The 23,679-nt window shown below is 40.9% G+C and overlaps 1 protein-coding gene across 1 annotated transcript in view; it reads left to right on the top strand.

The window, feature by feature from the left end:
- Positions 1-21,443, top strand: part of SAXO1 (stabilizer of axonemal microtubules 1) — a 35,878-nt gene extending 14,435 nt beyond the window's left edge. The window contains exon 3 of the mRNA XM_026506478.4: positions 20,377-21,443. Coding sequence (XP_026362263.2) covers positions 20,377-21,380 — 1,004 coding nt within the window. The 3' untranslated portion in view covers positions 21,381-21,443. The remainder of the gene's footprint in view (positions 1-20,376) is intronic.
- Positions 21,444-23,679: the final 2,236 nt, after the last annotated feature.

Raw genomic sequence — 23,679 nt, 5'->3', positions numbered from 1 at the left:
TTTCGACTGTATTGTCGGGTATCAGAAATCACATGAGGCAACTTTCAGCCTAGGAACCTGTTTTCTTAACACTTCATCCATCACAGGAGAGGGCCAGAAAAGCCCTGTCCTACCCACCCCCACGCACCTTGAGGACTGTGTAGGCATCTACAGGTAGATGCCCCCATTTTAGTGAGGCCTGAAGTCTGAAAGGAAAACATGTGGTTTATATTCAGCAAGATGGTTCCCTCCAAGGCCCCCTAATGCTTTCAAGATGCTGATAGAGCCATTAATGGCTCTCAGAGAAAGATTAGATTTTCAATTAAAATGAGGCCAATTTAAAATAAATAGTTGGTAGTATTATTGGCCTAACATAAACTTAAGAGTGTGCCTGGGGGTGGGGATGTCAGGACTTCTGGAGGGGTGGAGTGAGGAGCTCAGTAAATCCTCTTCCTAAAAAGCAACAATAAAAGTGGACAAAACAATAAAAGCCAACCATTTTAGGGCTCTGGAAATCAACTAAAAGCATACAACAAATTGAGAAGCATTTATTCCAGAAAAACTGCTAAACCATCATTATAAAAAGTGGGAGTTTGTGGTGTTTTATCCTGGGGCTGCTTCCATCACCCCTCCTCCCAAGTTTGATCTGTGTGGTGGTTCTGCCTAGGTAGGCTGGGCTGTGAAAACTAGCAGCTCTTCTGCTAGTTGGGGCTAACTTGGCTTGCAGTAGAGTACATACCCAGAGGTTTCAATAAAAACAATAGTGATCTCAGTAGCAAAAAAGTCAGTGCAGACAACTTCTACAGCTAGTCCGGGGTTGCAGAATTAGCTGGGGGAGGCAGCAGACCATCCAGAAATCTAACCAGGAGATACAGAGAATAGGGAAGGCCTTGATAAGCTCATTCATGTTCTTTATGGTCTAGAAGACTGCATAAGGGCAAGGCAATATACAGGCTCAAGAGAGATAAGAGACAGAGCCTAGTGATCTACTCATCTTCCCTGACTGAAGATGATGCCTGGTCCAGGTACAGAGGAGACATGAGAAATCCCGGAAGAAACTAAAAGCCAAGGCAGAGTTGTAAACTGTCTGATCTTTGACTGTGTTCCCTAACCCACACATGGATTCATCAGCAAAGGGTGAAAGCCTTACTGGCTTACGGTGTTTAAGCATAACTTTTGATAATCATTGGTTAATTACTAAAAATTCTAACACAGGATGACTTTTAGGAATCTTGGCTTTAAAAACAATTAAAAAAAGAAACTAAGCAAAACATCAGTGGTCACACACCACCAGGGAGACAAGACTCCATAGAATTACTGCAGGCAAGTCACTAAACAGCAAAATGGCTCCCAGTGGGATTGAAATCCAGAGTTGTTATAGCGTATCATCTGAAATGTTGAGTTTTTAGCAAAAAATTATAAGGCATAAAAAGAAACATGGAAATGTAATCTATGAATAGGGGAAAAAAAGCAGTAAATAAAAATTACCTCTGAAGATGCCCAGATATTAGACCTAGTAGACAGTTTCAAAGTACTTATTATAAATATGTTCAAAGAACAACAGGAAACCATGTTTATTTTTATTTCTTATTTTTTTAGAGAGAGAGCATGTGTGCACATGTGCAAGACTGAGTGGGGAGCATGGGGTGCGGGGTGGGATGGGGTTAGGGGCAGAGACAGAGGGAAAGAATCTTAAGCAGGCTCCACACACAGCACAGAGCCTAATGTGGGGCTAGATCTCACGACCCTGAGATCATGACCGGATCCAAAATCAAGAGTTGGAGGCTTAGGGAAGCCTGGGTGGCTCAGTTGGTTAAGCAAGCGTCTGCCTTCGGCTCAGGTTATGATCTTGGAGTCCTGGGTTAGAGCCCCTCATGGGGATCCCTGCTCAGCAGGGAATCTGCCTCTTCCTCTTCCTCTGCTCCTTCCACCACTCTTGCGTGCGCACGCTCTCTCACTCTCTTGTGCTCACTCTCTCAAATAAATAAAATCTAAAAAAAAAAAAAGTTTGGATGCTTAACTGACTGAGCCACCCAGGTGCTCCAGGAAACCATGTTTAAAGAAGTAAAAATATTAGAACGGTTTCTTATCAGAGAATACGAATAAAAGGAAGCCATAAAAATCAAATGAAAACACTGGAGTTGAAAGGACAATAACAAAATAATTATAGTGACTTAATACTAGATTTGAACTGGCAGAAGAAAGAATCAGTGAAAATGGGGATAAGTCAATAAATATCCAATCTGAAGAACAGGAAAATACTAAGAAAAATAGAAACTCAGACTTGTGGGTATTATCAGCTGTACCAACATACTCATGATGGGAACCCCAGAAGAAGAAAAAGGCAGAAGAAATATTAATCTACATATCCAAGAATCATAGTCCAAATAGAAGAAACAGAGACCCATACTTAGTCACGTAATCAAACTGTTGGAAGCCAAAACCAAAGATTTGGAAAGAAGCAAAAAACCCCACAAAAAACAAAAAAACAAAGAAACAAAAAACAAAACAACAAAAAAACCCAAAACAAAACAAAACACCCCCCCCCCCCCAATCACATACAGCGAAATGACAATAACAACTAAGTTCTCATCAGAAAAAATGGAGGACTGAAGGCTGCAAAGATGACCTAAAGTACTGAAAGGAAAAATCTGTCAACCAAGGATTCTGTATGTTTCAAGAATTAAGAGAAAATAAGGACATTCCCAGATAAAGACAATCTGACTTGCCTTACAAGAAAAAGAAAGGAAATCCTTTGGCCTGAACTAATACTCAATGGTAACACAAATCCACATAAAGAAAGAGAAGATGTGGAGAAAGGTGAACCCTCTTATACTGTTGGTGGGAATGCAAGCTGGTGCAGCCACTTTGGAAAACAGTATGGAGGTTCCTCAAAAAGTTAAAAATAGAGCTACCCTATGACCCAGCAATTACACTACTGGCTGTTTACCCCAAAGATATAGATATAGTGAAAAGAAGTGACACATGCACCCCAATGTTCATAGTAGCAATGTCCACAATAGCCAAACTGTGGAAGGAGCCGAGATGCCCTTCAACAGATGAATGGATAAAGAAAATGTGGTTCATATATACAATGGAATATTACTTAGCCATCAGAAAGGATGAATACCCACCATTTGCATCAACATGGATGGAACTGGAGGGGATTATGCTAAGTGAAGTAAGTCAAGCAGAGACAATTATCGTATGGTTTCACTTATATGTGGAACATAAGGAATGGCATGGAGGACATTAGGAGAAGGAAGGGAAAAATGAAGGAGGGGAAATCAGAGGGGGAGATGAACCATGAGAGACTGTGGACTCCAGGAAACAAACTGAGGGTTTCAGAGGGGAGGGGGTGGGGGGATGGGCTAGCCCAGTGATGGGTATGAAGGAGGGCACGTGTTGCAATGAGCACTGGATGTTATAAGAAAATAATGAATCATTGAACACTACATCAAAAACTAATGAAGCACTATATGGTGATTAATAAAAAGAGCACTGGTAAAGGTAATTATGTAGGTAAATGTCTACTTTCTTCTATTTTAAAAACAACCAATAATTATAAAACTGTAATGATTATACCAGGAATGCAAGGTTGTTTTAATATCAGAAAATCAATTAACATACCACATTAATAAAGTAGAAGATAAAACCACATGATTAGTAGACACAGAGAAAACATTTGACAATATCTGATAACCATAAAAGCTCTCAACAAGCTAGCATTAAAGGAAACTTCCTCAGCCTGCTAAAGGGCATCCACAGAAAACCCTATAGCTACTATCATACTTAATGCAGAAAGACTGAATGCTTTCCTCCTTAAGATTGGGAACCAGTCTAGATGTCTGCTCTCACCCCTTCCATTTGATATTGTACTGGAGGTTATAGCCAGTTAGATAGTGGAAGAAAAAATAAACAAATGCATCTAAATTAAGAAGATACAAAACTGTCTTTATTCTCAGACAACATAATCCTGTACGGAGATAATCCTAAGGAATTCACAAACAACTACTAGAACGAATACATAAATTCAGCCAAGTGTATACAATGTATTTCTATACATTAATGTTGACAATCTGAATATGAAATTAAGAAAAAGTTCTCTTCATTAGCTTCAAAATGAAATATTTGGGATAATTTTTTGAAAAAGAAGTGTAAGATTTGTACACTGAACTTTGAAAACAGTGCTGAGAGAAATATCTAAATAGATGGTGAGACAGTCCATGTACATTGGTTAGAAGATACAATACTATTAAGATAGAGTTGCTCCTAGATCTAAAGATTCAAGGCTGTTCCTATCAAAGTCCCAACGGACTGTGTTTCCCATAAATTGGCAAGCTGATCCCACATTTTATATATTAAACTGAGATAAACCAGGATAGCCAAAATTTTGTCATTTTAACAAATGATTTTGGGACACTTGAAAGTCCACATGCAAAAAGATGAACTTAGATTTACCTCACATTATACTCAAAAATCAGAAAAGATCAGAAACCTGGATGTAAGAGCTAAAACTATCAACATTTTAGACTAAGACATAGGAAAAAAATTTCCTCTTACAAAAATTTAAAACTGTGTGCTTCAGAAGACAGATTAAGAAGATGAGACTGTAAGTGACAAATGGGAGAAAATACTTACAAATCACTTATCTGGTATGGGACTTGTATCCAGAATATGCAAACAACTCCTAACTTAATAGTAAGATGACAAACAAAAGAAAAATGGGCAAATGACTTGAGAAGACATTTTATCAAAAAAGGACATATGAATGGCTAATAAGTACATGCAGAGATATTCGACATTGTTACTTTTAAAATTATAAAAATGTCAATTGAGTTGTACAGTTGACATATGATAAATTAGTTTCAGGTGTATAACAGTGATTTAACAATTATATACATTATAAAATGCTCATCATGGTACGTCTATTACAGCGTTATGGACTATATTCCCTATGGTATACTTTTCATCCCTGTGGTTTATAACTGGAAATTTGTATTTCTTAATCTCCTTCACCCATTTTGCCCAACTCCCGCTACCCTTTCGGCAACCACCAAACCACTCTGTATTTAAGAGCCTGGTTTTTGTTGTTTATTTTTTAGATTCCATATACGTGTGAGATCATATAGTATTGGTCTTTCTCTGACTTATTTAGTGTAATATCCTCTAGGTAGATCCATGTTGTCATGCATGGCAAGATTTCATTCTTTTTATGAGTAATATTCCAGTGTGTGTGTGCGTGTGTGTGTGTGTGTGTGTGCGCGCGCATACACACCACATCTTCCTTATTCATCTGTAAGTGGATACTTGGGTTGCTTCCATATCTTGGCTATTGTAAGTAATGTTGCAATAAACATAGTGATTCATATATCTTTTCAAATTAGTGTTTTTCTTTTTTTAAAAGATATTATTTATTCATTTGACAGTGCACAAGCAGAGGGAGCAGGGAGGGAGAGGGAGAAGCAAGCTCCCCACTGAGCAGAGAGCCTGATGTGGGGCTCGATCCCAGGACCCTGGGATCACAACCCAAGCTGAAGGCAGATGCTTAGCCTACTGTGCCACCCCGGCACCCCAGTGTTTTTTTTTCCTTTGGGCAAATACCCAGTAGTGGAATTATTGGATCATATATTTCTATTTAAAAAATTTTTGAGGAACTTCCATACTGTTTTCCAGAGTGGCTGCACCAATTTACTTAACTTTGTTGAATTCCTACCAACAGAGTATGAGGGCTCCCTTTTCTCTATATCCTCACCAACATTTGTTTTTTCTTGTATTTTTGATACTAGCCATTCTGACTGGTCTGAGGTAATATCTTTTTTTTTAATCTTATGGTTTTAATGTGTATTTCCCTAATGATTAGTGATGTTGAGCAACTTTTCATGTGTCTGTTGGCCATCTATATGTCTTCTTTGGAAAAATGTCTATTAAGTTTCTCTGCCCATTTTTTAAATTGAGTTTTTTTTTTTCTATTGAGCTATAGGAGTTCTTTACGTATTTTGGATAGTAGCCCCTTATCAGATATATGATTTGCAAATATCTTCTCCCATTCAGTATGTCGCCTTTTCATCTTATTGATAGCTTCCTTTGCTGTACAAAAACTTTTTAGTTTGATGTAGTCCCAATAGTTTTCTTGCTTTTGTTTCCATTGCCTGAGGAGACAGATCCAGAAAAATCATCCTAAATTTGTCCAAGAGGTTACTGCCTATATTTTAGAAATTTCATGGTTTAAGGTGTCACATTTTGGTCTTTAATCGGTTTTGATTTATTTTTGTATATGGTTTAAGAAAGTTGTCCAGTTTCATTCTTTTGCATGTAGCTATCCATTTTTCCCAGCACCATTTATTGAACAGAGTGTCTTTTTCCCATTGCATATTTTTGCTTTCTTTGTTATAGATTAATTGATCGTGTATGTTTATGTCTATTCCTAGGCTCTGAATTCTGTCCATTGATCTCTGAGTCTGTTTTTGTGCCAGTACCATACAGTTTCGATTACTATAGCTTTGTAGTATATCTTGAAATCTGGGATCGTGATACCTCTATTCCTTCTCTAGATTGCTTTGGCTGTTTGGGTTTGTATTGTGGTTGCCTACAAATTGTAGGATTATTTGTTCTAGTTCTGTGAAAAATGCTATTGGTATTTTGATAGGGATTGCACTGAATCTGTAGATTGCTTTGGGTAATATGGACATCTTAACAATATTAATTCTCCCAGTCCATGGAATATCTTTCCATTTGTGTCATTAATTTCTTTCATCAGTGTTTTATAGTTTTCAGAGTATAGGTCTTTTGCCTCCTTAGTTAAGTTTATTCCTAGCTATTTTATTCTTTTTGGCACACTTGTAAATAAAATTGTTTTAATTTTTCTTTTTGCTACTTTTTAAAAAAATTTTATTCATCTGAGAGAGAGAGAGAGAGAGAACGAGTGGTGGGGAGGGGCAAAGGGAGAGAGAGAGAAGCAGACTCCCTGCTGAGCAGAAAGCCCAAGGCAGACACTTAACTGACGGAGCCACCCATGAGCCCTTTTTTGCTACTTTCTTATTGTTGTGTAGAAACACAACTGATTTCTGTGTATTAATTTTGTATTCTATAACTTTACTGAATTCATTTATTCTAGTAGTTTTTTCATGAAATCTTTAGGGTTTTCTATGTATAGTATTATGTCACCTGCAAATAGTGACAACTTCTTCCTTGCTAATTTAGATACCTTTTATTTCTTTCTCTTGTCTGATTGCTGGGGCTAGGGCTTGCAGTTCTATGTTGAATAAAAGTGGAAAGAAGGGACATCCTTGTCTCGTTCCTGATCCTACAGGAAAAGCTCTGAGTTTTTTGTCATTGAGGATGATGTTAACTGTGGGTTTTTCATATATAGTCTTTATTATGCTGAAGTATGTTCCCTCTAAACCCACTTTGTTAAGATATTTTTTGATGGTGAATGGATATTTAATTTTGTCAAATGCTTTTTTTTTTTTACGTCTATTGAGATGTTTATATGGTTTTTATTCTTTTTGTTGATGTGGTGCGTATGTTGATTGATGAATATTGAATCATCCTTGCATCCTTGGGTTAAATCCTGGTTGATCATGGTGAATGATCCTTTTAATGTGTCTTGAATGTGGTTTGCTAATATTTTGTTGAGGATATTTGTACCTATGTTCATCAGGGAGATTGGCCTGTAGTTCTCTTTTTTCATAGTGTCTTTGTCTGGTTTTGATATCAGGGTAATGCCTCATAGAATGTATTTGGAAGCTTTCCTTACTCCGCTATTTTTTTGGAATAGTTCGAGGAGAATAGGCATTAACTCTTCTTTAACTGTTCGGTGGAATTCACCTGTGAATCCATCTGGTGGTCCTGGACTCTACTTATTGCCATTTCGTTAATTGTTTTCTGGTTCCTTTCTTCTTTTCTTGTGGTTTGTTCTCTTCCCTTGTGGTTTGATGGATTTCTTTAATGCTATACTTGGATTCTTTCCTCTTTATTTTTTTGTGTTGTAAGTTTTTGCTTTATGGTTACCATTGGGTTCCTATGCAACCTCCTATGTGTGTGGCGGGCTATAGGTCTATTTTTAGTTGGTGATTGCTTAAGTTTAATACATTTTAAAAGCACTAATTTTTTCCTCCCCATCTACATTTTGTGTACCTGATCTCATATTTTATATCTTCTTGTGTACCCATTGACTAACTTTTGTAGAATATAACTGGTCTTACTACTTTTGTGTTTTAACCTCCATATGGGCATCATAAGTGATTAATCTACTACCTTTATGTTTCCTTCTACTTGTGAAATTTTTTCTTTTCATAATTTTCTTCTAGTTGTGGCACTTTCTTTCCACTTAAAGGAGTCACTTCAACATTACTTTTTTTTTTAATGGTTTTTTATTATATTATGTTAGTCACCATACAGTACATCCCCGGTTTCTGATGTAAGGCTCGATGATTCATTAGTTGCGTATAACACCCAGTGCACCATGCAATACGTGCCCTCCTTACTACCCATCACCGGTCTATCCCATTCCCCCACCCCCCTCCCCTCTGAGGCCTTCAGTTTGTTTCTCAGAGTCCATAGTCTCTCATGCTTCATTCCCTCTTCTGATTACCCCCCCTTTCTTTATCCCTTTCTTCCCCTACTGATCATCCTAGTTCTTATGTTCCATAGATGAGAGAAATCATATGATAGTTGTCTTTCTCTGCTTGACTTATTTCACTTAGCATTATCTCCTCCAGTGCCGTCCATGTTGCAGCAAATGTTGAGAACTCGTTCTTTCTGATAGCTGAGTAATATTCCATTGTATATATGGACCACAACTTCTTAATCCAGTCATCTGTTGAAGGGCATCTCGGCTCCTTCCACGATTTAGCTATTGTGGACATTGCTGCTATGAACATTGGGGTGCATATGGCCCTTCTCTTTACTATGTCTGTATCTTTGGGGTAAACACCCAGTAGTGCAATGGCTGGATCATAGGGTAGCTCAATTTTTAACTTTTTAAGGGACCTCCACACTGTTTTCCAGAGTGGCTGTACCAACTTGCATTCCCACCAACAATGTAGGAGGGATCCCCTTTCTCCACATCCTCTCCAACAATTGTTGTTTCTTGCCTTGTCTATTTTTGCCATTCTAACTGGCGTAAGGTGGTATCTCAGTGTGGTTTTGATTTGAATTTCCTTGATGGCTAATGATTTTGAACATTTTTTCATGTGTCTGTTAGCCATTTGTATGTCTTCATTGGAAAAGTGTCTGTTCATATCTTCTGCCCATTTTTTGATTTGTTTATTTGTTTCTCGTGTATTGAGTTTGAGAAGTTCTTTGTAGATCTTGGATACCAGTCCTTTATCTGTAGTGTCATTTGCAAATATATTCTCCCATTCCGTGGGCTGCCTCTTAGTTTTTCTGACTGTTTCCTTGGCTGTGCAGAAACTTTTAATCTTGATGAAGTCCCACAAGTTCATTTTATCTTTTGTTTCTCTTGCCTTTGGGGATGTATCACGAAAAAGGTTGCTTTGGCCGATGTTGTAGAGGTTGCTGCCTATATTCTCCTCTAGAATTTTGATGGATTCCTTTCTCACATCGAGGTCTTTCATCCATTTGGAGTTTATTTTTGTGTATGGTGTGAGATAGTGGTCAAGTTTCATTCTTTTGCATGTAGCTGTCCAATTTTCCCAGCACCATTTATTGAAGAGACTGTCTTTTTCCCACCGGATGTTTTTTCCTGCTTTATCAAATACTAGTTGCCCAAAGAGCCGAGGGTCCATTTCTGGGCTCTCTATTCTGTTCCATTGGTCTATGTGTCTGTTTTTGTGCCAGTACCATGCTGTCTTTGTGATCACAGCTTTGTAGTACAGCTCGAAATCCGGCATTGTGATGCCCCCAGCTTTGTTTTTCCTTTTCAACAGTTCCTTGGAGATTCGGGGCCTTTTCTGTTTCCATACAAATTTAAGGACTATTTGTTCCAGTTCTTTGAAAAATGTCCTTGGTATTTTGATCGGGATAGCATTGAAAGTGTAGATTGCTCTGGGTAGCGTGGACATTTTAACTATGTTAATTCTTCCGATCCATGAGCATGGAATATCTTTCCATCTTTTTATGTCTTCCTCAATGTCTTTCAAGAGTGATTTATAGTTTCTAGAATATAGGTCCTTTACGTCTCTGGTTAAGTTAATTCCAAGGTAACGTATGGTTTTTGGTGCTATTGTAAATGGGATGGATTCCCTAATTTCTCTTTCTTCGGTCTCGTTATTCGTGTATAGAAATGCAACTGATTTCTGAGCATTGATTTTGTATCCCGCCACGTTACTGAATTGCTCTATAACTTCTAATAGTTTGGGAGTGGCTTCTTTTGGGTTTTCCATATAGAGTATCATGTCATCTGCGAAGATAGACATTTTGACTTCTTCTTTGCCGATTTGAATACCTTTGATCCCTTTTTGTCGTCTGATTGCTGTTGCAAGGACTTCTAGTACTATGTTGAATAATAGTGGCGAGAGTGGGCATCCTTGTCGAGTTCCTGATCTTAAGGGAAAGGCTTCCAGCTTTTCCCCATTGAGAATAATATTTGCAGTAGGCTTTTCATAGATGGCTTTTATGAGATTGAGAAATGTACCCTCTATTCCTACACTCTGAAGGGTTTTAATCAGGAAAGGATGCTGTATTTTGTCAAATGCTTTTTCGGCATCAATTGAGAGGATCATATGGTTCCTGAGTCTTTTCTTTCTTTTTTTTTTTTTGCTGGAAATAATTTTTATTTTTTATTTTATTTTTTTTTTAATGATTTTTTATTATATTATGTTAGTCACCATACAGTACATCCCCGGTTTCCGATGTAAGGCTCGATGATTCATTAGTTGTGTATAACACCCAGTGCACCATGCAATACGTGCCCTCCTTACTACCCATCACCGGTCTATCCCATTCCCCCACCCCCCTCCCCTCTGAAGTCCTCAGTTTGTTTCTCATAGTCCATAGTCTCTCATGTTTCATTCCCCCTTCTGATTACCCCCCCTTTCTTTATCCCTTTCTTCCCCTACCGATCATCCTAGTTCTTATGTTCCATAGATGAGAGAAATCATATGATAGTTGTCTTTCTCTGCTTGACTTATTTCACTTAGCATTATCTCCTCCAGTGCCGTCCATGTTGTAGCAAATGTTGAGAACTCGTTCTTTCTGATAGCTGAGTAATATTCCATCGTATATATGGACCACAACTTCTTAATCCAGTCATCTGTTGAAGGGCATCTCGGCTCCTTCCACAATTTAGCTATTGTGGACATCGCTGCTATGAACATTGGGGTGCATATGGCCCTTCTCTTCACTACGTCTGTATCTTTGGGGTAAATACCCAGTAGTGCAATGGCTGGGTCATAGGGTAGCTCAATTTTTAACTTTTTAAGGGACCTCCACACTGTTTTCCAGAGTGGCTGTACCAACTTGCATTCCCACCAACAATGTAGGAGGGATCCCCTTTCTCCACATCCTCTCCAACAATTGTTGTTTCTTGCCTTGTCTATTTTTGCCATTCTAACTGGCGTAAGGTGGTATCTCAGTGTGGTTTTGATTTGAATTTCCTTGATGGCTAATGATTTTGAACATTTTTTCAAGTGTCTGTTAGCCATTTGTATGTCTTCATTGGAAAAGTGTCTGTTCATATCTTCTGCCCATTTTTTGATTTGTTTATTTGTTTCTCGTGTATTGAGTTTGAGAAGTTCTTTGTAGATCTTGGATACCAGTCCTTTATCTGTAGTGTCATTTGCAAATATATTCTCCCATTCCGTGGGCTGCCTCTTAGTTTTTCTGACTGTTTCCTTGGATGTGCAGAAACTTTTAATCTTGATGAAGTCCCACAAGTTCATTTTATCTTTTGTTTCTCTTGCCTTTGGGGATGTGTCATGAAAAAGGTTGCTTTGGCCGATGTCGTAGAGGTTGTTGCCTATGTTCTCCTCTAGAATTTTGATGGATTCCTGTCTCACATCGAGGTCTTTCATCCATTTGGAGTTTATTTTTGTGTATGGTGTGAGATAGTGGTCAAGTTTCATTCTCTTGCATGTAGCTGTCCAATTTTCCCAGCACCATTTATTGAAGAGACTGTCTTTTTCCCACCGGATGTTTTTTCCTGCTTTATCAAATATTAGTTGCCCAAAGAGCCGAGGGTCCATTTCTGGGCTCTCTATTCTGTTCCATTGGTCTATGTGTCTGTTTTTGTGCCAGTACCATGCTGTCTTTGTGATCACAGCTTTGTAGTACAGCTCGAAATCCGGCATTGTGATGCCCCCAGCTTTGTTTTTCCTTTTCAACAGTTCCTTGGAGATTCGGGGCCTTTTCTGTTTCCATACAAATTTAAGGACTGTTTGTTCCAGTTCTTTGAAAAATGTCCTTGGTATTTTGATCGGGATAGCATTGAAAGTGTAGATTGCTCTGGGTAGCATGGACATTTTAACTATGTTAATTCTTCCGATCCATGAGCATGGAATATCTTTCCATCTTTTTATGTCTTCCTCAATGTCTTTCAAGAGTGATTTATAGTTTCTAGAATATAGGTCCTTTACGTCTCTGGTTAAGTTAATTCCAAGGTAACGTATGGTTTTTGGTGCTATTGTAAATGGGATGGATTCCCTAATTTCTCTTTCTTCGGTCTCGTTATTCGTGTATAGAAATGCAACTGATTTCTGAGCATTGATTTTGTATCCTGCCACGTTACTGAATTGCTCTATAACTTCTAATAGTTTGGGAGTGGCTTCTTTTGGGTTTTCCATATAGAGTATCATGTCATCTGCAAAGAGAGACATTTTGACTTCTTCTTTGCCAATTTGAATACCTTTGATCCCTTTTTGTCGTCTGATTGCTGTTGCAAGGACTTCTAGTACTATGTTGAATAATAGTGGCGAGAGTGGGCATCCTTGTCGAGTTCCTGATCTTAAGGGAAAGGCTTCCAGCTTTTCCCCATTGAGAATAATATTTGCAGTAGGCTTTTCATAGATGGCTTTTATGAGATTGAGAAATGTACCTTCTATTCCTACACTCTGAAGGGTTTTAATCAGGAAAGGATGCTGTATTTTGTCAAATGCTTTTTCGGCATCGATTGAGAGGATCATATGGTTCCTGAGTCTTTTCTTGTTGATATGATGTATCACGCTGATTGATTTGCGAATGTTGAACCACGCTTGCATCCCAGGTATGAATCCCACTTGATCGTGGTGGATAATCCTTTTAATGTACTGTTGGATTCTATTAGCAAGTATCTTGTTGAGGATTTTGGCGTCCATATTCATTAGGGAAATCGGTCTGTAATTCTCCTTTTTGAGGGGGTCTTTGCCTGGTTTGGGGATCAAGGTAATATTGGCCTCATAGAATGAGTTTGGTAGCTTTCCTTCTGTTTCTATTTTTTGAAATAGCTTTAGGAGAATAGGTATTATTTCTTCTTTGAATGTTTGGTAGAATTCCCCAGGAAAACCGTCCGGGCCTGGAGTTTTGTTATTTGGAAGGTTGTTTATCACTGACTCAATTTCTTCATAATTAATTGGCCTGTTTAAGAAATCAATTTCTTCCTGTTTCAATCTTGGTAGTTTATAGGTTTCCAGGAAGGATTCCATCTCTTCCAGATTGCTTAGTTTATTGGCATATAGCTGTTGATAAAAATTTCTAATAATCCTTCCAATTTCAATGGTGTTCGTCGTGACCTCTCCTTTTTCATTCATAATTTTAATAATCTGGGTCCTTTCTTTTTTCTTTTGGATAAGTCTTGCCAGTGGTCTGTCAATTTTATTGATTCTCTCCAAGAACCAGCTTCTAGTCCTGTTGATCTGCTCTACTGTACTTCTGGTTTCTGCTTGATTGATTTCAGCTCTAATTTTGGCCAACTGCTTCCTTGTGCGTGGATTAGGCCTGTCCCTCTGTTGCTGTTCCAGCTTCTTGAGGTGAGAATATAAAAACTGCATTTTAGATTTTTCTATTCTTTTGAGTGAGAATGGCTTGGATGGCTATGTATTTCCCCCTTAGGACTGCCTTTGCAGTATCCCATAGGTTTTGGACTGTTGTATTTTCATTCTCATTGGTCTCCATAAATTGTTTAATTTGATTTTTGATTTCCTGGTTTATCGAGTCATTCCTGAGCAGGATGGTTCTTAGTCTCCAAGTGTTTGAGTTTCTTCCAAATTTTTCCTTGTGGTTGAGTTCCAATTTCAGAGCGTTGTTGTCTGAGAATATGCAGGGGATAATTTCAGTCTTTTGGTATCGGTTGAGACCTGTTTTGTGTCCCAGAACATGGTCTATTCTTGAAAATGTTCCATGGGCATTAGAATAGAATGAGTATTCTTTGGTTCTGGGGTGTAGTGTTCTATATATATCTATGAGGTCCAACTCGTCGAGTATGGCATTCAAAGCCTTTGATTATTTGCTTAGTTTTTGCCAGGGTGTTCTGTCTATTTCTGATAGTGGAGTGTTGAGGTCCCCTACTATTAATGTATTTTTATTTATATGTCTCTTTATTCTGGTTAAGAGTTGGCTTGTGTATCTTGCTGCTCCCCTGCTGGGGGCATATATATTTATAATTGTCATATCCACTTGTTGAATACTTCCCTTAAGAATAATATAGTGTCCTTCTGCGTCTCTAACTATAGTCTGTAGTTTAAAATCCAATTTATCTGATATGAGAATTGCTACCCCAGCTTTCTTTTGAGGTCCATTTGCGTGAAAGATGGTACTCCATCCCCTTACTCTCAGTCTGAATGCATCTTTGGGTTCGAAATGAGTCTCTTGTAGACAGCAAATGGATGGGTCATTTCTTTTTATCCAATCTGCAAACCTGTGGCGTTTATGGGAGCGTTCAAACCATTTACATTAGCGCTTAGAACTGAGAAATATGATTTTAATGATGCCATGTTGCCAGTAAAGTCTTTGTTTGTATTGGTTGTGACTTTCTTTTGTGTATCACTCTTGGGGCCTTTTTACCTTTATAGAACCCCCCTTAATATCTCCTGTAGGGCTGGTTTCGTGGTTACAAAATTGGTTAATGACTGGCGATTCTGAAATGTCTTTATTTCTCCATCAATTCTGAATGACAGCCTTGCTGGATAAAGGATCCTTGGCTGCATGTTTTTCTCTGAAAGGGCTTTAAAAATGCTCCCCCAACCCTTTCTCTCATTCCAGGTCTGTGTAGACAGGTCTGACGTAATTCTGATGCCTTTGCCTTGGTACGTGAGAAATTTCTTTGCCCTGGCCGCTTTCAATACTGTATCCTTGGATCTAATATTTGTGAATTGCACTATGACGTGACGTGGCGTAGGTTTGTCATGGTTGAGCTTGGGAGGGGTCCTCTCTGCCTCTTGGACACGAATGTTTGTTTCCCTTGCTAGATCAGGGAAGTTTTCAGCTACAATTTGTTCAAATATCTCTTCTAGACCTCTGTTTTTCTCCACCCCCTCGGGGATGCCGATGATTCTGACATTGGAACGTTTCATTGAGTCAGTAATCTCCCGTAACCTACATTCGTGGGCTTGGATTTTTTTAAGACCATCTTCTATTTTCGTTTTTTCCTCTATTAACCCATCCTCCAATTCCCTAACCCTTTCCTCTGCTTCGGTGACCCTGGCCGTCAGAGCCTCTAGTTTTGCCTGCATTTGGCTCATAGAATTTTTAATTTCTGTCAGATTCGCTCTCATTTCTGTCCTTAGGGATTCTATATTCTCAGTAACCTTTTCGTTAATACTTTTTTCAATTCTACTCATCATTTTGACCATCGTTACTCTGAATTACATTTCTGATACTTTGGTTATATCCATATCCATTATTTCTGTGGCAGAGGCCACAGACTCATTGTCTTTTCTTTGCTGGGGGGGGGGGGCTTCTCCTTCTTGTCCTTCTGATGAGGAGAGGTTGTGGGGTTGTCCAGAGCCCAAATTATTGACTGGGTCCCAGGCCGTGCCCCTTGTTTTATAGGGATCTTAGGGATGTGGGCTTCTTCTTTAAAGATTTTATTTATTTATTTATCTGAGAGAGAGAGACAGTCAGCAAGAACGGAACAGAAGCAGGGGAGTGGGAGAGGAAGAAGCAGACTCCCAGCGGAGGAGCCCGATGAGGGACTCCTTTCCGGAACGCCGGGATCACGCCCTAAGCGAAGACAGGCGCTCAATGACTGCGCCACCCATGCGCCCCGGGTTGTGGGCTTCTTGATTTTTCAGCCTGCCTTCTGTGTTCTGGGGGAGGGGCCTGCCGCGCCGATACTCAGGCAACCCTGTTTGGGTAGAGTCTCCGTGTCCCCTGCGAGGGGGGATGGGGATGGACACGCAGTGAGCCGGTATTTCCAGGCTTTTGTTCTCTGGCGGCTTTCCCTGGTGGTTTGCTGTGCCTCTTCTGAGAGTCAGAGCAGCAGCGGCCGAATTTCAGCCTCTGTCACAGAACAGAGGGATTGCGGCCCGTTCCCCACTGATGTTCTGGCCACTTTAACTCCGTTACTGTTGGTGCTGCTCAACCCTGCAGCGTCCCGGGGTGTGCGCCCCACACCCGGCATCCCTGCCTTCACTTCCAGGGCCGGCGCGTCTCTGTCCTTTGTGTTTCTAATGCCGCCAGCCGCCCCGCACGCTCCGGAAGCTCCCGGTCTCAGTCTATGCCCGGTGAGCACACCGCGATTCCGGAGTTCCGTGAGAAGCCTGGTGGCGCGCGCGCACCCAGTTCAGGGTCTCAGTCTGCTGTTTCGCGGGTGCCGACCGCGAGTCCGCCCGCTCCCCCGTGCAGGTGGCCCGCCAGCCGCCCCGCACGTGCTCCGGAAGCTCCCGGTCTCAGTCTGGATCCCGTGAGCACACCGGGATTCCGGTGTTCCACGCGCTCTGACTCACCGGTCTCAGTCCGCTCTCTCGCGGGTGCCGTCAGTGAGTCCGCCCGCTCCCCCGTGCAAGTGGCTACCGCTTCCCGGCGCCCATACGCGGCGGCTCCCTCCCCCTTCCGTTTATCTTCCGATATCTGTGCGCGGTTTCATGGCTCCCCGCTTCGTACCTCAATACTCAGTGCTGGAGATGTTCATTTGTAGAGATCCAGATGTATCTTCCTGCATCTCAGGCTGATTCCGTGGTTGTTTAGGCTGGTCTGGTACCTATCCAGCTCGACTCAGGGGACCGGCTGGAAAAGGGATCCCCTACTCCTCCGCCATCTTAACTCCTCCCCCACTTCAACATTTCTTGTAAGGCTAGTTTAGTGGTGATGAACTATTAACTTTGTTTGGGAAATCTTTCTCTCCTCCAATTCTGAATGATAGCTTTGCTGGGTAGAGTGTTCTTGGTTGTCAGTTTTTTCCTTTTAGCACCTTGTATATATCACACCACTCTGGCCTGCAAAGTTTTTGCTGGAAAAAATCAGCTCACAACCTTATGGGGTTTCCCTTGTATGTAAGTGTTTTCTCCTCCTGCTCTTAAGATTCTCTCTTCATCCTTAATCTTTGCAACTTTAATTATTATATGTCTAGGTGTGGATCTCCTTGGGTTCATCTTGTTAGGGACTCTCTGTGCCTCCTGGACCTTGGATGTCTGTTTCATTCTCTAGCTCGGGAAAACTTTCGGCTATTATTTCTTCAAATAGGTTTTCTGCCTCCTTCTGTCTCTCTCCTTCTCCTGGGACCTCTATAGAGTGAATGTTATTATGCTTGATGACGTTGCAGATGTCCCTTAACCTATCCTCATTCTTAAATATTCTCTTCTCTTTGATGGTTGCCTTGGTTGCTTTCATTATCCTGTCTTCCAGATTATTGACCCATTCTTCTGCATCCTCTAATCTGCTGTTGATTCTCTTGTGGTGTATTTGTAATGTCAGTTATATATTCAATTACGACTGGTTCTTTTTTATATTTTCTGTCTCTTTGTTGAAGTTCTCACTGAAAACTCTTCTCTAGGGTCCAGTGAGTATCTTTATGACTTCTACTTTGAATTCTCTATTTAGCATATTGCTTATCTCTGTTTTGTTTAGCTCTTTCTTTGTAGTTTTGTCTAGTTCTTTCATTTGGGACATATTCCTGTCTGCTCCTTTTGTTTAACTCTGTATTTCTTTTTATTGCCATCATGAGTTATTGGGGAAATGTGAAGTAAACTGTATTGGGATACCACTAAACACCTACTACAGTGTCTATAATTTAAAAAAAAACAAGTGTGGGTGAAGGTGTAGAGGAATTAGAACTTTCACAAATTGCTGGTGAAAATGTAAAATGATAATCCACTTTGGAAAGTTTGCACTATCTTAAAAAGTTAAACATAGATTTACCATATAACCTAGCCATTCTGCTCTTGGTATCAACCTAAGAGAAATGAAATATATATCCACACAAAGACTTGACCATGAATGTTCATAGCAGAAATTTTCCTAATAGCCAACAAGTAGAAACAACCCAAATATTCATCAGTTGATGAATGGATAAACAAAATTTGGTATATCCATATAACGTAATACTATTCAGCAACAAAAGCAATGAACTGATACATGCTGCAACAGGGATGAATCTCAATTATGTTATATTCCATGAAAAAAAGCCAGATGCAAAACACTATATATTGTCCAATTCTGTTTATATAAAATGTCCAGAAAAGGCACATCTATAGAGACCAAAAGCAGATAGAATGGTTGTCTGGTAATGGGAGTAAAGATTAATTGCAGATGTGCTTAATATTTTTTGGGGTAGAAATGTTCTACAACTGCATTTTGGTGATGGTTGCACAACTCTGTAAAAGTTATTGCATAATTAAAGAATGTAAGACAGTGCATTTGTGTTATACAGATTATATCTCAGTAAAAGTATTTTCAAAAAGTGTGCCTATGGACTCCACTGGTATTGGCTATATATAACCAAGGCTCCTGAGAAGCTGCTTTTCACTGGGATTTCATATTGGTTACTTTAGATCTGGTAATTGATGGGTGCAGTGGGGGGCAATGTAGGATTTAGGTGTGAGTCCAGTATTAGGAAAAGAATGGAAGCGGTATCAAGGTGTTTGAATGGTATGGTTTGCTGCGCTATTTTTCTCATCTAGATTTTTAGTTTCAAAGTTGCCGTAGAAATTGTGTTACTTTAAAAGCATCCGACAGTGCAATTTGAGGACAAAACTTGCTCCTCAGGATGTGTGGAGGCCATCTTTAGGGCAGATTTTCTTTGGGTGCAGGCCTCTCATTATCGTGGCTGTGCAAGTTCCACAGCAAAGGTTCCTCTTGAGACAGATATCCCCTAGATATGGTTTGCCTATTCTTTTCATTCTTCAAACATTCTGAAATTCTTCTTCTGCAAATATTCTGATTATTTTTCATTAGTCTTTTCTTTAACCTTCATTCTCTAGATATATTATGCTCTTAGCCATAATAGAGGCTGTGGGAAGAGCATGACTTTGGAGTCAACTATGTGGTTTAAATGCCAACTCTTAATTTCCTAGCCATGTGACTTTTAGAAAAGTTTCTTAGCCTCTCTGAGTCCTGCTCTTGGAAATGTGTAAAATAGAGATAATTACACCCATACAAAGAGTTATTGTATGATGAAACAAGATCATGTACGGAAATCCCGGAGCACAGTTAGCTGGTACATAGTCAGTGTTCCTTGACTGTCAGAACCAGGTAGTGGAGCGGGTCCAGAGCATGGATTCTGAATCTGCATTTGCAGCCGTGCTTTTTCACTTCCAGCCAAGTGATCTTGGGCAGGTTTCCTGAGTTCTCTGTGCTTCTGTTTCTGCATATATAAAGTGGGCATATTTATACATATATAAAATGGGTCTGATTAGGCCTGTTTGAAGATTAAATGAGTTAATATGGAAAGTATTTAGAATATTGCCTATCACATGATAAACTCTGTGCAAGTGGCAGCTGCTGTTCTCTCTCCAGCCAACACAATGCCTTTATTCCCTTGGGGCAGCATATTTAATTTATGTGGATTAAATGTGTCACCCCAACCAGACCGAGCAGACCTCCCTTCTCATTCATGAGAAGGGAGGTCTGCTCGGTCTGGTTGGTCGGCCACCAGTGTGGGTTGTTAATCCCCTATCTCATTACACCACGCCCATCCTCCCACTCTGTGCTGATTCAGAGAGGACACCTTCGCTGTAGAGGAACGGAACTGTTCTTGGATCAGGGTACATGAGTGGCTGCACTCCTTAGTGTCAAGTCCCTAGATCCTCCCACAGCTGTGGACCCTCTAAAACCCTGCATGCAGCTTTGTGGATTATGAGGAGACTCCTGTAAATTTATCTGTTCTGCAGAGTAACTTGCAAGTACAATAAAGTTGAAACATTAAGCCCTTGGTTGAGGTGGTGGAAGAGATCTATTTTATTCTTCCTTTGTCTCAAGGCCCATCTCATTGGAGACTGGTTTAAGGCTTTGGGGCCCCTTAGAATACATGTAGGTTAAGTGGATTTGATTTATAAGTAACTACCACTACTGTTTTATTTTCAGCTGATTATTTACCCTGGAACCAACCAAGACGAGAGCTCCTTCGTCCAGAACACCACTACCGTCCAGCATCAACCAGGTTTGATAGTAGAACTACACACCAGGATGACTATTCTGTAAAGGGTCGAGTAAACACCAAGAGTTGTAAGCCTCTGGCCATTCCCAGGCTCTGTAACATACCCCTGGAGGATCTAACTAACTACAAGATGAGCTACGTGGCCCATCCTATGGAGAAGCGCTTTGTGTATGAAGCAGAGAAGTTCAGACCCTGTGAAATCCCCTTTGAAAGCCTTACCACCCACAAAGAATCCTACCGGGGCCTGATGGGAGAGCCAGCCAAGAGCTTGAAACCTGCAGCCAGGCCCTGTGGTTTAGACATGCCTTTCTCTAACACGACTGAGTTTCGAGATAAGTACCAAGCTTGGCCAACGCCCCAGATGTTCTCCAAAGTTCCTGTCTCCTATGTCCCTCCTGAAGAAAAGATGGACCTTCTGACGACAGTGCAGGCCCATTACACATACCCTAAGGGTGCCCCAGCTCAGTCCTGCCGACCGGTGCTCTCAGTTAAGAAGGGTGGCCGCTTTGAAGGCTCCACTACCACCAAGGATGACTATAAGCAGTGGCCTGGCATGCGCCCAGAGCTAGTCAAGCCCGTTCCCCACCTGAACATTCCCACCGAGCCCCTGGACTGTCTGACTACGACTCGGGCCCACTATGTGCCCCACCCACCCATCAATACCAAAAGCTGTAAGCCTCCCTGGGCTGGCCCCCAAGGAAATATCCCCGTGGAGGGCCAGACCACATACAGCATCAGCTTTACTCCCAAGGATATGGGCAGGTGCCTGGCTTCATATGCTGAGCCCCCTGGCTACATCTTTGAGGAAACAGATGCTTTGGGACACAGGATATACAGGCCAGTTTCCCAGACAGGCTCTCTGCAGAGCAGCCGTCTTTCTGTAGGTGATTCAGAAAACCCCAACCAGCGGGAGTTGGCAGTGTCAGCCTGATTTTTTAAAAAAAATTGTTACTTAGAAATTGCACAATACTTTTAAAAGCAGATGATTGAGAGTTATTCATTGGCCAAAAAAGAATTCCCCAAAATGGAGAAAAGAAAAAGTCTTCATCATCATTTCCAGGACACTTGAATAAAATGAGAATCGCTTGAATCAAGGAAAATGACATTTAATCACTGGCTAAGTATTCCCCTTAACCCTCCCTCTGCTGCCTCCCCGACTTGGGTCCCTTACCCTGTGCTGATGGAATCAAAGTTGGTCTCAAGGGTTTTTCTCTGAACCAGAAATATTTCATTAATTTAATCATTGTATGAATTGACATTGTAATTAACCCTTGCCAAGTATGAAGTGCTGAAGAATAAACTTTATTTTGGGGGGAATGAATCTGCAGCTCTATGTGTTCACCCCCATGTGCTGTCTATGAAGAGAACAGGCTGTGTTCTTTGGGAACTTTGGGGGAGATTTCAGACTACAGCCCCCATTGCACTGCAATACTGATGGGAGTGCTTTGAACTCAGTCTGGAATTTTGTGTTCTCTCTGCCCAGGGCTGCTTTATGTGGCATCTTTCTATCTTTTCACACCATGACATACCTGCAAGAACAGTGCTGTCTGAATGGGGCTTGGGTCTTTTTAGGCACAGAAAGTGGGGAGGGGAGAAAGAGATCCTATGGCAGCCCCAGGGGAACGTGGACCTGCCAGGTCTCTCTTACCCCCAAACCAGTGCTGGCTCTGATTCCAGGGTGAGGGGGAGGCAAAGGGACACTCAGCAACCGGGTAGTTGGCGGGCTCCCTCTGGGCTGTGAGCAGAAACTGTGGGCTCTTCTAAGTGCTTGGAGCCTAAAAAAATTGCCCTATGCTGGGCCGGTTCCTGGAAGGCTAGATCTGCTTTTCCTAAAATGACATCTGTGACCAGACTTCCGACAAAGGTTGACATAGTGGTAAGTTGGACCCTGCCCTGGAGGAAGGGCTGGAGGTTTCTATTTTGGGTCTAAGGCTTGATTCTAAGGCTAAAGTAATTCGGTGATTAAAAAAATTTTTTTTTATTTGGAAAGAATTGAGGAAAGATTTTGTCCAAGAGGACTTATGCCAGGATCGGATGGGCTCATGGTGTGGGTGAACCTCACTCAGAGGCATGCAGGCTGATACCAGGGACACCCCCCTTCCCTTCTGAGTCCACAGACCCCAAAATCCACTCCATGGTCTAAAATAACTTGGGAACTGTGTGGAAGAGGACATTTCGGCTCAAGTGTGGAGACGTGGGTTTATGTTCAGTGCCTGGTTCATGGGTGAGAAACCTGTGTCTTTTATCTGGGATCTGTCTTTCCATGGCTCTTCCTTACCTGGCCCAGACCTCTCAGGTTCCCGTGTCTCGCAGCCTCACTATGAGGTTGGTTTGCACCACTGGGTCGGGATCAAAATCATTTAATTCTCTTGTTGCTTATATGGGGTCTGGATACCGGCCTCCATGGGGGTAGAGGGGCTCAAGGAGGTTATGCACCTTGCCCAAGGCCACAGAGCATGGAGCACCAAGGTCAAGATTGGAACCCAGGCTTCTGATTCAAGATCCAGTGCTCTTCCTACGGGGCCAGGTACCTCCCATCTTGCTGTGTCCCAGATTGCATGGCTCTGCAAGCACACCAAGCCACATTTTCTCTGAACGCCTTCCTGGAGTGCATTAAGCTAAAGGAGACCACTAAGGAGGGTAGGTTTTATTACTTCTTTTTTTAAAAATTACTTTTATTTAGTAATTTTTACAAATTGGAGAAATATTGGCAGTTGACTTGAAAAGTCACATAGTGCTAAGTGCTTATAAAAATGCAACAATCTCTTAGGCTCCAGCCCCTTGGCCTCCCACATTATTGCTTCCCCAGAGAAGAATTTAAAATTATTTGATCTGTTTCTGCTAATATTTACCTTCATATTCCTGAATCATATGCCTATACTGTTTGTTGACTTACTGATTTTAGACGTCTGTTTTGGTAGATTGGGAATTTTAATTCCCTGATCCTTCCTGCTTCTCTCCCCCCCCTTCTCAGTGTAGTTAGTTATAGGATGGTGCTCCGTATATCAAGACTGATAAGCTTTTCTAGTGTTTCTGATGAGTACAAAGAAGCTGAAGAAGGATGGATGAACCTGGCTGATTAAAGAGAGCTAGTCCCCTTGGGGTGAGGAATTTCCTCTGAGTCCTTCTTTTGTGCCGTGGAGGGGTGACCTCTAGGGTGACCCCAGGCCAGATTAGCCACTTAGGGCATCCCTGACTTGCCAACTTCTACCAGAATTAAGGAATCTTCT

This window comes from Ursus arctos, unplaced genomic scaffold (genome assembly GCF_023065955.2).
Source record: "Ursus arctos isolate Adak ecotype North America unplaced genomic scaffold, UrsArc2.0 scaffold_18, whole genome shotgun sequence".
NCBI classification, from domain to species: domain Eukaryota; kingdom Metazoa; phylum Chordata; class Mammalia; order Carnivora; family Ursidae; genus Ursus; species Ursus arctos.
This window is presented reverse-complemented; position numbering and strand designations above follow the sequence as displayed.